The sequence below is a fragment of the Ictalurus furcatus genome, chromosome 20, assembly GCF_023375685.1.
Source record: "Ictalurus furcatus strain D&B chromosome 20, Billie_1.0, whole genome shotgun sequence".
Taxonomy (NCBI): domain Eukaryota; kingdom Metazoa; phylum Chordata; class Actinopteri; order Siluriformes; family Ictaluridae; genus Ictalurus; species Ictalurus furcatus.
This window is the reverse complement of record NC_071274.1, coordinates 12,867,240-12,883,493: the sequence shown is the minus strand read 5'-3', so window position 1 is coordinate 12,883,493 and position 16,254 is coordinate 12,867,240. Positions and strand designations below refer to the sequence as shown.

The window sequence follows — 16,254 nt, the reverse complement described above, 5'->3', positions numbered from 1 at the left end:
GAATATACGTTTGAGACACATTGTACATGCATACATTCATCCACAAATATCTATTACAGTAATAGCCTCCAAACCTGCTGTCCTGACATGATCTCTTTGTTAAAGGTTATGAACAGAACTCTGCCAATACTATGCAAAACTGAACTAGTCAGGAGTTTTTTTAACAAGACATACTAAAATGTCTGCTGTCTTTGTCATTCAATTCGCAGCAGTGCCACAATGTTCAAAGTGATCATTTTAAGAGCAGACTTCACTTGTGTGAACTGGTCTCAGCAAACCTCCAACAGATTTTCACTAAAACTGCATGAGAGGTTTTTGAAAACGTATTGATAATTTGGTTTCCTGCATAATAGAGGAAGCACTTTTATTTTTATATTTAAAATTTTAACTAGTTGGGTGTCCTGTGTTATCACACATTCTACTTTAGATTTCGTGATTCAAGACAGTTACAGTAATGAGCAACACAAATAACCTCCATGTGAATAACAATGGGGAAAGAACAGAGTAAACATTTTGCATGCACTGAAAGGACTGCGTGGACTGCACCCTTCAACTAGAAATAATATTTGTTTTAAAAGACAACCCACATCAACTAGCTTGCAAAAACTACTCAAACATGTGACATTTACAAGTGGAATCAGGTTCTCAAATAGGTAGAGATAGCACAGGAAGACAAAACCAGGGTGATGACAAGGTTATGAAATCTCAGTATGACTCATCAAATGAAACAGGTCACTGAGCTTACAATCTGCTGCCTCTCCCACACTCACCTCCAGAACAAGCGGGTAAAATAATACCATACAAACCCATAATGTTGGACAATATTATCAAAAATGACAGTACATGTCAAGTTAAAGTAAGTTAAATTCTGCCAACTAATAAATAAAGTAAAATACTTTGTTATAACATTTATTTATAATTTATTATAAGTAAATGCTACTTCAAAAAAAACAAAACAAAGATTTATGATTTAGTTACTGAGTATCACTATTTGTTTGAGGTTTCAAAAATGGAAATGACTCAAACTATAGTATGCCATTAAGACTTGCTTTCATTCATCACTTACAGGAATACAACTGATCCTTTAATGAATGGACTATTCTTATTATTGAAAGAAGACCGACGTATACACAGATTCAATCAGTGTTTCAGCTGTGCAAGTTTTAAATGATGACATACTGCTTGGAGCTGCTGGCTGAATGTTTGCCGTACAGGATGCTTGGGTAGACGGGTTCTGTATATCCCAAATGGACCCCGAATCTGGAACGGACATGGAACGCGTCACTGGCGGCAAAAGGCTCTGCTGCTGTTCTGGAGCTCTGTGTAAACAAAATATGTGAAATGTTGAAAGGAAATACGATATTTTGGAGGACAAACTCATGTTTAAATTATAGCACTGATAATCAGCATTTCTCCTACTTATTGAATACTGGTACATTTGGCACACCTGAGCTTGAGGGCTTGTTGCAGGAACAGGTTAAGTTGTTGTTGTTGCTGTGTTGGAGGAGCAGCTGAACTGAGCACGGCTTTTTGCTGAGCTAGAGCCTGAGCATATTGCTGCTGCCTGCAATCACATACATAGAAACCATGAAGGAGTGGGGGAAAAACCCCAACAACAAAGGGTTGAATTAAAAAGTTTGAGTTATTTATTCATGCATATAAATTAATTAATAGATATTGAACAGCTTTTGAGATACAGGGGCTTACTAACCGTGTCCTCTATAGCATCTGTGTTTATAAAGCACACCAACTATCTAGCAAGCAAATGTTTGATCCTTCACGTGCATAGTGAATTTCACAGGACAGCACACTGGCTGTTTCATATACCTATTTCCAAATGATATGTAGTGGTAGTGCCATCATTTTAACGATGTAGTGGTAATGGAATCATTTGAAACTTTTAAAAAGCTTCAACAAGTAGATGTTGCGATTTATAGTAAATGGGATGTAGCAGGTGGGGAAAAGCTAGAAAGATGGTATTTTACCTGAGTATGTACTGGTACTGCAATTGCTGAAGCTGATAGATGCTTAGAGCATTTAACTCCTGTTGTCTCTTTATCCTCTCCTGATCTGCGTCTCCCTTTACACACCAACACACACACAAACACACAAATACAGAAGTCTCAGTGATACACCAGCACAGTACAAACAAAATCAAAAGCTGACATACAGTGCATGGACTAAACATGCAATGGGTCAGAAATGTTTTAGCAGACATAGTGAGCCCTGACAATCAAAGCCAACATCATTGAACTAGCACCAACCAGGGCCAACTGATGATCACCTCCTGTTGCCTCATGTCTTCTATTAAACACTACACATGAACTAGGGTTTGCATGACTACTAATTATTACAAGTTGGCCAATAATTTAGTTGTAGTTCACCTGTCAATGAGTAGTCTTTTCCACAGTTCAAGTAAACACTGCTTCAGGATTTTAAGCCGAATTTTTAAGCCATTCTATTACTCTGCATCAACTAACAGCTATACATGATCAACTAATTATGTTTCCAGCTCCAGTGCTTTTTAGGCAATACTGTTAATGATGAAAGTAAAAATTGGTACAACACATGCAAAACCATAAGACTCAGGATGCACCAGCTCTATCTATACAAATTCTTAAAATGCACTCATGTGGATGAGCTAGCGGCACAGCTGAAATCACTGATTCTGAAACCGAGAGTGCAAAGCAAATGTTACTGGTGGATGACACCTATGTACAGTATGTGCCTGTGTGTGTGTTTGTGTGACTCAGGGGGGTGTGGGGTGGGGGCTCTCCATACCAGAAGGTGGCAGTAGTCTGAACTTATCATAAGGATGCAGTATCAAAGAATGACAAAGCGCACATACACACACTATGGTAACTACGTGATTTATCAAAATAGTAGGTACATGTAAATACAGTGTAAGAAATTAATTAATTTATTTATTTTTTAAGTAATCTGCTTTGCTCAATTTGTCTGCACCTGAATTTAACATTTTGCTGGTCTTCAATCCTTGTAGATAAATATTCATTTTTTTCTTAAAAATACACAGTAATTGTTGACAATTCTTAAAATGCTTCTAACTTTTAGCCAAAAAAAGGTTACTGATTTTTATATGGGTTTTTGGGGGACACATACCTTGCATGTTCTCCACTGCTTAATGTGTTGGTGCTCAAGCTAGAAAATTATTGTGCAATGCCTTGTAAGTGATGTGTTTCACTCATGTATTTTCCTTTGCTATTTCCATTAGTGCACATAAAAATGAATTCTGTATATTTATGGTAATTTAAATCTTGGCTTGCCCTGTTCCTACTTACACAGGATTTTATTTGTCATTCTAGTAAAAGGACTACCTTTTGCCATTCCCTGTACATACTTCAGATGGCAGATTCTGAAATAAATTTCTGATATCGCTAATTCCATTAACAACATTATATCACTGTACCATTGATTCTGTTAGCAAACGCTAGCCTGACCAAACAAGACCATAGATTTTATGTGCATTTCTTGTCTTGGGTATAAGTGAAAGATTCTTATTACCAGTATAGGAGGTAGTGGAGGGCCAGAAGCGAAAGGCACTCTCCCCCACATCTTAAAGATTTCTCCCAAAGGATGGAAACCTTCGTCACAGCCCCTTTTCACCAGCAGAGTCATTGTGAAATACCCAGCCTGGAACCACTCCGACATCTCATGATTACTGAATGGACCTATGACCCAAAAATAATAAAAATAAAAAACCATCAAACAACTAAGACAAACACCTATGGTAACCCATATGTGGTTTTATAAGATCTACAGATGTTGACAAATTACAGGAAAAAAAGTCTTAGCAAAGTGTTGGGCCACCACAACCTGCCAGACCAGCTATAATTTGCTTTGGCATAAATTTTACAGGTCTCTAGACCTGTACTTTAGTGATGAACACTATTCTTCACTCCAAAATCACTCACAGGTGAACAATTAGGTTGAATGTGGGGCCTGTGAAGACCATAGCATATGATTTAAATAATTTTCATACGCATCAAATCATTCAGTGGGCTCTCATGGGACGGTCACCCTGGAAAAGACCACTCTCATCAAGAAAGAAATGCTTCATCATATGATCAGTTAGGATTACTTTGATTTTATGACCCTACCTTCTAAGGAGCCAAAACACAAAAACAAAAGCTGGCTTTAAAGGCGAGTATGCCATTTTGCAGTGCTAGTTTTCACCTTGAATTTCTCCCTGAGGATCCTTGTAGTACCACTTGAGAGCAGCCTCGTGGGATGGTGGCAGGCAGCCAACTTTGGGCCGCTCTGCACTCTTAGCCCCCAAACGCTCATCATCCACACCACCATCATGTAGATATGCCACCATTTTCTCAGCTTCCTGACAAGGGATAGAAGACAGACCATGACAATCAAGAATTAATTTGTGAAATTTTTTTTTTTTACACAATCTAGGGCTGCAACAACTAATCGATAAAATCGACAATAATCGATAACTAAAACAATCGACAAAAATTTTATTATCGATTAGTTGGGTCTGTGGCATCACTGTGGAGAACCCCTGTCAGTGACGTCACTTCACAATGGTGAAAAATGCATTTCTACAATCTAGGGCTGATAATCGACAGATTAATCGATTATCAAAATAATCGTTAGTTGAAGCCCTAGATAGGCTAATATAAGTTTAGAATGAATAAATGTTTGTGTTGTGATAGATCCTGATGATGTATTGAAACAGCTTTTTAATCAAATAAGCCATGCCACTAGTTCATGGTGACAGTTATCAACAGACATCTTTTTACACTAGTGTAAAAAAACTACAGCACAAACCCAATGACGTGCATTCACAAGCAAACATATGCATAAACACTCATCCCTGCGCATGCATATATACATATATATATACGTTGTTAGGGATGCACCGAATGTTCGGCAACCGAAATTATTCGGCCGAAAATAGCAAAAAAAGCATTCACTTCAAATAAGTGAAAATGCCGGATAAATCTGACCGAACAATGGCGTGTTTGATGAACATACCAAATAGCCTAGCCACCAGAGCAAGACGCGTGAATGACACAACCTTGATAAGGGGCGCGAGCTACTCTTCAGATGTTTACTTTTTTGTTTCTGTTCCGGAGTATTCTGTCACGTCACGAGACGTAAGGGAGTAGAGTACGGAAGCAGGTAAAGACATATTTATTTAAGGGCAGGCAGACAAATCAAAATCGTAATCCAAAAATCGTAGTCAAGACAGGCAAAGGGACTAAATGAACTAATCTATAGTTTAAACTAACTAAATCTATCAAGGAACATAACATTAACAACATATCTAACTATACTATATCTACTATAATACTCCGCCAGGTGTACAGGGACACGAGCGGTATATATCCCCAATATAATCAGCCATATAGAACCGAATAGAACCATTTTTCGCACTCTTGTCAATGCACTTTTTTGTTGTAGACTACAGTGTGCTACATTCTTTCAGCAGTCAGTTATAGGTCTAACATAGGCTATTCAAGGGGGGCTCAAAGATGACCACATCAAAATATTTTTATTTTACTCATTTATTTATTTAAGGTTATATTGTGCCTTGTTGGTAGCCTGTGCCTGCTGGAATGAAGAAAAAATGTTCAGTGTTAAATAAATATTTTGAAATTGTAGTTTTTGCAATTGTTTTTTTTCTTTCAAAAGCAAGACAAAATAGTAAAAAGCACATTTTGACTATTTAATTTACGCAATGATGAAAAAAATGGCAAAATAAAATGCGAAAAAACGTGTTCGGTTTCGGCCTTCGGCCAAGTTTTTCATTATATTCGGTTTCAGCCAAGAATTTTCATTTCGGTGCATCCGTAATACATATACACACATTTTATATATATATATATATATATATATATATATATATATATATATATATATATGTGTGTGTGTGTGTGTGTGTGTGTGTGTGTATACATATATACACACGCGCACACGCATTTCTATATATACACACACACACACACACACTTCTCTATGTCAGAAAACTCTCCCTGGCCAACCTGCTCAAAGTGTTTGAGGCCCTCATCCTCATCCGCCTCTGTAGACATGGCTGCAAGTTGTCCGATGGGCGATATGATGCTCTTTGGGAAAGGGAGTGAATCAGGTACTGCCACTGGTACCTCCACTGGCTTGGGATGCGATGCGATTTGCTGGGTGGGTAACACAGGGATGGAGGAGGTTGGAAGATCTAAAAGATTTAAACAGACAACAAAAGACACAACAGAAAATTAAGCAAAGGTAATGAAGTGTGTTTGTGTGTGTGACTGCTGATCACTGTGAGCCTGTACAGGGTATTACAGGATAGCAAGGATCATGACAGCTTTCACTGTACACAGTAGTTATCCTAGTAACTTTTCTTATGTAATACACACATCAGCACATCGCTGGCCAATGTTTTGGCTCATTGCACATAAAAGATATTATTCAAGTGGATTCTCTCAATGTTTTTTGTAGGTAGGAGAGTTATATATGACTGCTTGGTGAAGCACTTTTTTATTTTTTTTGCTCAATTTCATCAGCCATATATATTATATGGCCAAAAGTTTGACACACAACCATCACACCCGTATGTGGGCCTTCCCCAAACTATTGCTACCAAGTTAGAAGCACACAAATGTCTGGAATGTCTTTGTATGCTGTAGCATTAAGACATTAAGAGCCCAAACCTGTTCCAGCATAACAATGCCCCTGTGCACAAAGCCAGCTTCACGAAGATATGGTTTGCCAAAGTTGGTGTGGAAGAACTCGAGTGGCCTGCAAAAGAGCCCCGACCTCTTTTGCAGGCTGTGGCAAATTCCCATGGCCATAACCCAAAATTTTGTGAAAAATCTTCCCAGATGAGTGAAGGGGGGGCTGGAATGGGATGTTCAACAAGCCAGCTGTCATGCATTAGGGATGTCACGAGAACTGATACTTCGGTAACAAGTCGGTACCAACATTCTTAAAACGTGACGGTACTTGTTTTTCTGCAGTAGCGTAGGTACCGTTGGCTACTGGTTACTGCCTGTGTGTAACCGATGCTACCATTCATTTCAAACAAAGCGAGGACACACGGGGAACTTGGCGAAGCACCTGAAATGTTTGTTTCAGGCAGCTGGCATTGTGGCCGTGAAACCAGCTAAGGTTATGCTCCATGTAATGTTTGCGATAGCCAGTTATTTGTTAACGACGCTAACGCATTGCGATGTTATAAACTACCTCCTAATGGGTCACCATGCATCGCCATTCAGCCTGTGTCCTGTCAGCAACATGTAACGTAATGTTACTAATAATTATTCAAATGTTAATGCTGTTAATAAATCTTTCTGGCCTGCCACCATATCAGTGAATTTACACTAATGGTTGCATTCATGGTATAAGGGGTGTGTGTGTGTGTACACACGTTTAGGAGTGTACCTTAGCACTTGTTATTAGCACTTAGCACTGTTTTATTAGTCATTGTCAGACAGTGTTTGATAACTAAAATATCCCTCTCTCTCTCTTTTTGCCAGTATTGGCCAGGGGAGGATGTCCTCCAGGAGTTTTTTTTTTTTACTTACAAAATTTTTTTTATAATAATTTATTTTTTTAAAACCACACCGTGGTATCGACTTTGGTATCGAGTACTTTTGGTGGTATCGGTACCGACTACTAGATTTTTGGTATCGTGACATCCCTATCATGCATGCAAACCAATTCATTTGTAAAAATCCTGTTCGCACTACAAGCAGTTACAATTAACTATAGAGACAAAAAGGCGCTAGCTAGACACATAACTTTTATAAGAGATGTGAGGACTCATAGCCAAACTGTTGTCCAATGACGATGACTTTTTTTTTCAAGAGTACAAACACAATATGCTATATCATATACTCAATAGTCTCCCTTAGGCTGTATTAATGGACTTACCTAGCTTACTAGTCAGTTATGTTTACAGGCAAGTACAACATGGTACTGAGCAAGCACTTTGGAGCTTTTACTTTACCCAGTGGGTTAGCTAATGAATGTTCATGTTTGTGCCACTTCCCGTACTAATTCAGGAAATTAAGAGGTAATCCTCATGTCATATCTTAAGATCAAGGTCATTTTGCAAGCAAGCAAGAATAAATAATTGGCTAGCTTACCAATGGCTGAAAATTTAACCCATAGTTATTACAAACAACCTGTGATTAATGTTTGCAGGGCAGCAGTTATTCCCATCAAAGCATGTCATTGCACTATGAAATATATGAACCAGCTGGAGCATGTAAAGTTCTAAAAAGTCTATCAAAACTTTTTGTTTAATATCAAAAGCCAACAAGCACACCCTAATCACATCTTTGATCAATACAGAAGACTTTGGAAATAATTATCGTAATCTTTAAATCAACAGTTGTGCTGTACATCAATATATATCTCTATTTGGAATTTCTAGTTTTGATGGTTTTGGAACATTGTCCTTGAAAGAGAGAAAATGACAAGTAAGTATTCCATGATGGAAGAACTAAGCATTAGCTTTTACCTGTTAGTGTGCTGAGTGTATTTGTGCTGTGCGGTATGGAGATAGGCAGGCCTGAGTGTAATGGTGGTGCAGCAGCTCTGATTTCAGGTGCGGCTGCTCTCTCGGGCTCCTCCACCCTCTCTGACTGGCTGGAAGGGAGGGATATAGACACAGCTGGCTCTGGAGCTGGGGGTAATGGAGCAGCAAGTGGAGAAGCCTCTTCTGATTTGCCACCATCTACATACAAACATATCTTAACTCTACTAACAACAGATTGGGGTTTTATACCATTAAAAGAATCCATAACATGAAATTTTAATTTATGTCCAATTATTTTAATTAGTATACAGATATAAACTATAATTAAACAATTACTATATCAACATAGTGTAGACTGTGACACAAACACTGAGACAACTTCAGTTTATGAGAGGTCAACTGAGAAATGTTTAATACCCCATACCTTCATGCCTGGCAGTCTGGCGCTTGCTGTCAAGTTCTTTAGGATGCTCTGCTTCATTCTCTTCTTTCTCGCAGCACTCCTCACCCTCCTCCAGCGGACGGAACTCTAACTCTGCCTCCTCAAGAATCGGCTCTGCAGGAGCTTTCTGATTGGAGAGCAAACAAACAAAAACAAAATAAACAGCTAAACAAAAAACTAAAACTATATGTTACCTGACAGAGTGAACAGAAAGGAAGGATTTTGAAAATACAAAGAGAATCCAACAGGCTATTATTAGAGCATGTAGTAATAAGCACTTGGATTACACAACATGGAGCAAATACTGCTGTTAGAGGAACATGACTTGTTATTTGATCAGTCCAATATTGAATTCTTATCACAGCGTCTCACAGATTACATAAATTTCTACAAAGTGTGAAAAGTGAGATAAGATGATAAGACAGCAACATAATACAGTGCATGCTTCTAGCTGCACTGATTATTGTGTTTGTTGACATAATAGGTACAGGTAACATTTCAGTGTTTAATGTGTTAAACTTAGGGTGGGTTGCACCAATAAGGATTAAATTAAGCACAGTTTAGAGCTAATCTTGGATTTGTTGATCTGGGCTTTATTTTTATCGAGTTGTGTTAATTTTAAACACAGATTAATAAATCAGGGATTAGAATTCTAACCTGCAATTAAAACCTCCATTTACGATAAATTTTCTCCATCATCATGGATTCGCCATTGACAACATTGTGGCAATGCATGTGGATTTCATAAATGTGGAAATATATGAATTCTCCAGTGTAACTAAACAGCAACACTGTAACTCTTTCACTTGAGTTACTACAACCAATCATGAACTTTAAACTTTGAATGAAAAAAAAATTCAATGGCCATTATTAACCGCTCATTTGCATAACCGATACAGGCTGAGAAAATGAAAAAATTTATATTAAAAAATTTACAGTCTGAGTATAAAGTGATAGAGCAACAAGATTATAGTTAATCCAGGTTTATTGTGAAATTAAATCCAGGATTAGCGTGATAGTTTAAATGTAAGCCTGCTTATTTTAAAACAAGGTTTAAAGTTTGGTGCAACAGAATTATTAGATAAACCTTGATTTAATCTAGATTTAAGATGAATCCTTATTGGTGCAACCCACACTTAATGTGTTATGACAGTAATATGTTAAAAAACCTAAGAACATAATCCAACAGAGGCCAGAAAGATCAGGGCACAACAGCTCTGCGTGATGGGCCCCTCCTCAGCTCACCTTGAGTGGGAGAAAAGCTCCAGATGAGTCAAAAGTGCCCGTCTCCTCCTCTGCATCCTCCAGGCACCACTCAGGCAGTGCGTCCCTCTCGTCTTCCATACTGCCACTGGCCGAACGGGGCCGCCTGTACCCCCCACCACGCTCCTCCTCCCCACGGGAGTCCAATGGCAAGCGCCGCCGCTGATCTGGTTGTTCCCGCCATCCCCCAGCCAAGCGTGGCCCATCTTTAGAAAGACAGAGAGTCAAGTAATGGGAACTTATGTTATAAGTATATTATAAGTTGGAGACTTGCATTACAACTTATATTTAGAGATGTAACAGTATGAAAATTTCATATCACGATTATCGTGACCAAAACTATCATGGTTATTAGTATTACCACAGTATTTTTAAAATGTGCTGAAAACTTTATAAAAAAAATAAATAAATAAAAAATAAAAAAAAATAAAAAATACTGATACACACACTGAAATCATTTAAACAGGTTTTATATTTGATTATAAAGTGATGGATGGTTGTCACCAGGCTTGCTGCGATTACATCAATTGCCCACCGCTGTCGTTTTGTGTTTTGCTACAGTTGGTTTTGTGACTGCAAGTCATTCTCTTCAAATGCTAATGAGCTTTAAATTATGGTATATTTTGTGTATGAGCCCATTCGGTAGTGAAATATATGGCAATATTTACATACGATTTGATAGTTTATTTTATTAAATATCGAAAATCTAAAAAGTGTGCATCATAGCTGACACCTACATGAACACTTTCAGTGACTAAGTTATTCTCGTCAAATGCTACTGAAGTTAGAAATGTGTATACCAACGTCGTATGTAACTTTACAGACTGTCCCTTAATTTGCGAATATCAACGATAGGCAATAAAAAATCGGCTATCGACGATAGCCTATTTTATGCCAATCTTTCCTCCCTCGCTTTTAAGTCGCTTATGAATGCCCATGCACATTTCACTTTTGAATTAGCAGCAATTGCTTGAATGGTGGGTTCATTATTATTCTTAATGAAAAACGTATCAAAACAGTAAAATGACAAACTCGCTTATATTAAACCAAATCTTCCGCCATCGTCCTGTCAGTCCGCTCGCCTCACTTTCGTCACGTGATAAATGAAATCTGACTCCTGCTGATCTGTGCTGCGAGTATGACTCATTCAGCTCATGCTGAATTGAGCAGACATGTTCAGTTCTTGATTGTAACGTCCGTTTTCACGTTCAAAAAACAATTCTGCATGCTGCGCCTGCGTCAGACTCATGCTGTGTGTGGAAAGCTTTTACCGCGAGTTTTACAAATCAGTTACTGGGAGTGGGAACTGAGGAAGTTCCAAAAGAAATTTATTTTAAAAAATTAATGAAATAAAAATATATATATAATGATAAAAAAAAATTTAAAACAGGCACACCAGAAGCATGGCCTTCATAGAATTACACTTCTTTACAAAATAGCAGCATCTCAATGAGTGAAATACAGCTGGACTCAACCAGAGCATTCAATGATTAGCTAACTGTGAGGAAGTTGATTCAACAGGTTGAGCAAATGTTATATAAAGGCAACAACATACCACGAGCTAGATGCAACTGTAGTCATGGGAACTCTGACACCAGTGGTATCTGTCTGTCTACAAATAAATCACTGCCAAGAGGCAATACAAATGTCTTGAAATAAAACATTGTTCACAGTCATCAGCTGGGATAAATCTGAGAAACATTCAGAAATCCACTACAATTTTCTTCTTCTTTCCATTTAAGATAATCTGTCAATTTGCCATAAATGCCATGCTCCAGTCTTTAGCATGGCACAGATACTATGTAGTGCAGTTGAGATTAGAGAGTAACTAAACAGAAGGAGGATGGAGACATCAAGGCTCCCACCTGGACTCGGTGGGCACCATCTCTCGTTATCCCGGCGGGAGCCCGCTAGACGCCAACCGCCACCCTCCTCATCCTCACCGTTCTGTTCTTCACGCGACAGCCGCCAATTTTCACTCTCAGAGCGCGTGAAATCGTGCTTTCGCACCAAGCCTGTACCACCATCCTCGTAATTCGCCCGCACTGTGTGCGTGTGTATGTGAGAGTGTGCAGAGTGGGTGGGGGGAGATGAAAGAAGGAAAGACAGAAGTACAATATTAACTGAAATTGAAAATGTTGTCACTCAACCTTATAGAATTACTGTCACAATAGCCATGCAATAAAATTACAAACTATAAACTAGTTTAGAAAAAGTAAAGTTGTATAAGGACTTACAGTGATTGAGCTGAAAGTGGGCTGGAGCTCCATCTAAGAGAATGAAAGAATAAAACTTAATTCACACATGCAAGGGACGCACAAAATTTCCAATTTTAAAAACGTACAGAAGTTGTAAATAGGCAAATTGAGCAAATATTTGCTACACCAACCTGGATCTTTTCGACTTGGCTTTTCAAATCTTCTATCTCCCCTTGAAGAAAGGAAAAAAGATCATACATGTGTGTCAGGACAACCAGGCCTTAACATATTTTCTTGACTATATTACATAAAAAAGAAAGGTACAAAAAAAAACAAAACACCAGTATTCTCCGACTAACTTGCATATTCACACTTACAAACCCTGTGTCTATGAAATAAAAAGCTAGAAACACATCCTACACAAAAGCAGTATACAATGTCATAACAGGATGAAAAGTTTGCAAAACTTTTTGTTTTACAAGTATAAAGGCTCTGGTATACTTACATTTATTTACGCTTACGCTAGCATATGTGCACAGTTGCACGCATAGCCTTTCAAAGTATACGCATACTGTACGCTGTTCCTTTAGTATGTGTAAAACGTGAAGCATACTTTTCTACTAAGACATAAGACCTCCTGGGGAAAATTAAGGTTGTTGCTGGAAGTGGTATTAGTGAGGTCAGCAGGGGATGCTCACTCTGTGGTCTGTGTGGGGCCTAATGCCCCAGAATAGTAACAGGGACACTATACTGTAAAAACAGCACCATTTTACGGATGAGACGTTAAACCGAGGCCCTCACTCTATGTGGTCATTAAAAATCCCACACTTATTGTAAAAGAGTAGGGGTATAAACCCAGTGTCCTGGTGAAATTCCCCCGTTGGCCCTTCTCCATCATGGCCCCCTAATAATCCCCATCCTTGAATTGGATACATCACTCTCTCCTCTCCACTAATAGCTGGTGTGTGGTGGGTGTTCTGGCGCACTATGGCTGCCGTCGCATCATCAAGGTACAGGGTGTGCTACACAATAGTGGTGTTGAGCAGACCCCCCCAATACTATGTAAAGAGCTTTGAGTGCCTAGAAAAGTGCTATATAAATGTAACTATCTAACTAAGTCTAGGTAGATTTCCCCAAACCACTCCTCGTGGCCCAAGAGTAGTGGCTTCACATTTGTGTTCTGAGAGAGCAACCATCACTCTTGTACCAGATGTTGACTGTTTTGGAAGCTGTGGTTTGGGGGCAGTGGGTGGTGGTTGGGGATGGGGCGCGGTGTTTAAAGAATTCAAAAACAAGTTCAATGTTTGTTTGTTGATGTATTTATAATCTTTTAATATCTCAGTAAATAACTGGGTTGCTTCACCATAAAAATGATTACAAATACTTTGAAATCTACATAAATGCAATGTCGTGGCCTCCCATGTAGCACCCTATTGAAGGGAGACCTATCGGGCTGATAGCACCTTCCTCCAAGTGCGTTACATTTCCCAGTGACGCAGCATGAGCAGAAGTTAAAAATGATACAGAGGTTGGCTTCACGTGTCTTGGACAAAGCATGTGTATGCCTTCACCCCTCCCGGTTGTTAGCTGTCATTCCATGGGGGAGAGTTAGCCAGTGAGTTGGAGTTGGCAAGACAAAATTGTGGTGAAAATTACTATAAGGTTTGTCTGAAGTTGTATAGAATTATCCGGCGGGGGGGGGCTACAATCAACATTTGCTAAAACATAAAACAATTAAACAAATTAAATAATTTTGACCATAGATAAAAGATTGAAAACTGTTACTGTGAACTTATTCAGAACATTTAATATTGATCCAACAGTACAATTCTTGGGAAATTACCATTAATTAATATTCACTATTACTACTATTTCCATTCTGTTAAGAATGATTCCGGTTTCTTCTCAATGAAAGAGTCTGCAATTCATACTGAACATCCCCAGGTTATCATAAGCCTTCTTTCATGGAGGCCTGATTTTTACACACACACACACACACACACACACACACACACAGCTCCTTTCCTTCAACTGCAAAAGTGAAAGTGTTGCTTAACAATTTTTTCCACTTTTCTAAATGTGGAACAGATTTGACAAAGACAGCTGCTGTGGTCTAACGATTTCTGCTGTAGGCGTAAAAATGTATTTAAAGATTCTGACCATAGATCAGTAGTTCTAAATGGTCAAGAAGAATGAGACAATATGATTGGCTGGCATGTGAGAAGATTACCTTTCCTCCCAGCTCTGAGAACGATGCATCTCTCTCCCTCCGCGACCAAAGCCACCCTCCACATCATCAAAACTTCTTTGGTAAAACCCTCCTTCCCCCCTTCCTCGACCTGCAATCGTAAGACATAAAACACACACACTTAGAAACACTGGGCCTTGTGTAGTGCACATCGTACAGCACAAGAGGATGACTGCATACAAACTAGGGCTGCAACAACTAATCGACAAAATCGATAGCAATCATTAACAAAAATAGTTGACTGAATGATGGCAGAAAAAACAACTTTCACTATGGAAACTCTTTACAGCACACTACTCTGCTGGCCTCATGATATAACGTGTTCTTTAATGTGAGTAGTATAATTAATTTGGGATGTGAGCAACACTTGAAGCGTGATGTCCCTGCTTGATCCACACAGACTAACTTAACTGCCTTGTATTGATTTTTCTGAAAACATTTGGTTTTCTAGCCACATCTCATACACTACCGATCAATAGTTTAGACACACTCATTATTTTTATTTTTTTCCCCCTCACATTTTAGAAAAATAATACAGTCATCAAAACTCTGGAATAACACAAATGGAACCATGAGATAAAAAAAATCCAAAATAAATAAAAATAATTTAGTATTTTAGCATCTTCAAAGTAGACACCCTTGTTGCCTAGAATTTCCAGAAATGTATTCTTGGCATTTTCTCAACCGATTTCTTGAGGAATCACCCCGAGATGCTTTTTAAACAGTATTAAAGGAGTTTCCACCTATGCTGGACAGTTACTGGCTGCTTTTCGGAATATTTCGCTCCAAGTCTTCCATTTACATTTTTTTTTTTGTAAATGAAATGTTAGTTTTCCAATGAAAGAAATTAATATGTTGAACCAATTATATTTTTGTCTACAACACCAATTTCAAACATTTAAATCATACACCTTCAGATCAAAAGTTTTTTAGGATCATGAGAAACAGTTCAGTCTAGTGTCTCCGAACCTTTGGCCAGTAGTGTATATCTATATCTCTCCTACCCTATCAAAAAATATTATATTATCTCATGCTACTTTGGTCAAACAATGAGAGGTTTGTATGACATGTAGATGGGTTGAAAATGAACATGGTCGCAAATTAATAATTAGACTACAAAACAAATGTTTTAATGCCATGCAGTTCTGGGCAGTAACTAGCAAAGCTATTTGAGTCAATTAGTACGTAAGAAGATAAACTATTTTTTTGACCCAGTAGCACTGATAAATGATTGCAAATCTTTAGCCTACAAACACACATTTTTAATATATCTTGTGTGAAGTCAAGTCTCAATCCTGCTTTTTGATTCACATCAAATGCATTCAAGTAAGGTTTACACTGATGATACACAGCTTCATGCTTTTTTTTTTTGCTTTTTTTTTTTTTTTTTTTAACATTTATACTGTTATTTAGAGTTTAGGGAGGAAGATGGGAATGAAAGCGTGACTGTGGTTGAGAATACTCACCGCGCCCACGTGAAGAACTTCGACCTCGTGGTGCCCCTGCTACCACACCTCCTCCTCCTCGTCCGGTCAGGCGCAGCACTGCTGCACTGTTAACTGACATGGAGAAATTCCTCTGTTGAACA

General features: G+C 38.4%; 1 protein-coding gene across 4 annotated transcripts in view; it reads right to left on the bottom strand.

The window, feature by feature from the left end:
- The window catches only part of gigyf2 (GRB10 interacting GYF protein 2), a 42,754-nt gene that overhangs the window by 14,192 nt on the left and 12,308 nt on the right, over positions 1-16,254 (bottom strand). For 2 of the 4 annotated variants that reach the window (XM_053651203.1, XM_053651205.1), the window contains exons 5-18: positions 16,133-16,244; positions 14,649-14,757; positions 12,610-12,650; positions 12,458-12,490; positions 12,086-12,265; positions 10,203-10,426; positions 8,940-9,084; positions 8,498-8,713; positions 6,018-6,205; positions 4,195-4,351; positions 3,523-3,689; positions 1,986-2,080; positions 1,448-1,564; positions 1,180-1,319 (exon numbers count right to left, since the gene is read on the bottom strand). In XM_053651203.1, coding sequence (XP_053507178.1) covers positions 1,180-1,319; positions 1,448-1,564; positions 1,986-2,080; positions 3,523-3,689; positions 4,195-4,351; positions 6,018-6,205; positions 8,498-8,713; positions 8,940-9,084; positions 10,203-10,426; positions 12,086-12,265; positions 12,458-12,490; positions 12,610-12,650; positions 14,649-14,757; positions 16,133-16,244 — 1,924 coding nt within the window. The remainder of the gene's footprint in view (positions 1-1,179; positions 1,320-1,447; positions 1,565-1,985; positions 2,081-3,522; positions 3,690-4,194; positions 4,352-6,017; positions 6,206-8,497; positions 8,714-8,939; positions 9,085-10,202; positions 10,427-12,085; positions 12,266-12,457; positions 12,491-12,609; positions 12,651-14,648; positions 14,758-16,132; positions 16,245-16,254) is intronic. The other 2 variants (XM_053651204.1, XM_053651206.1) reach the window with 2 other exon arrangements.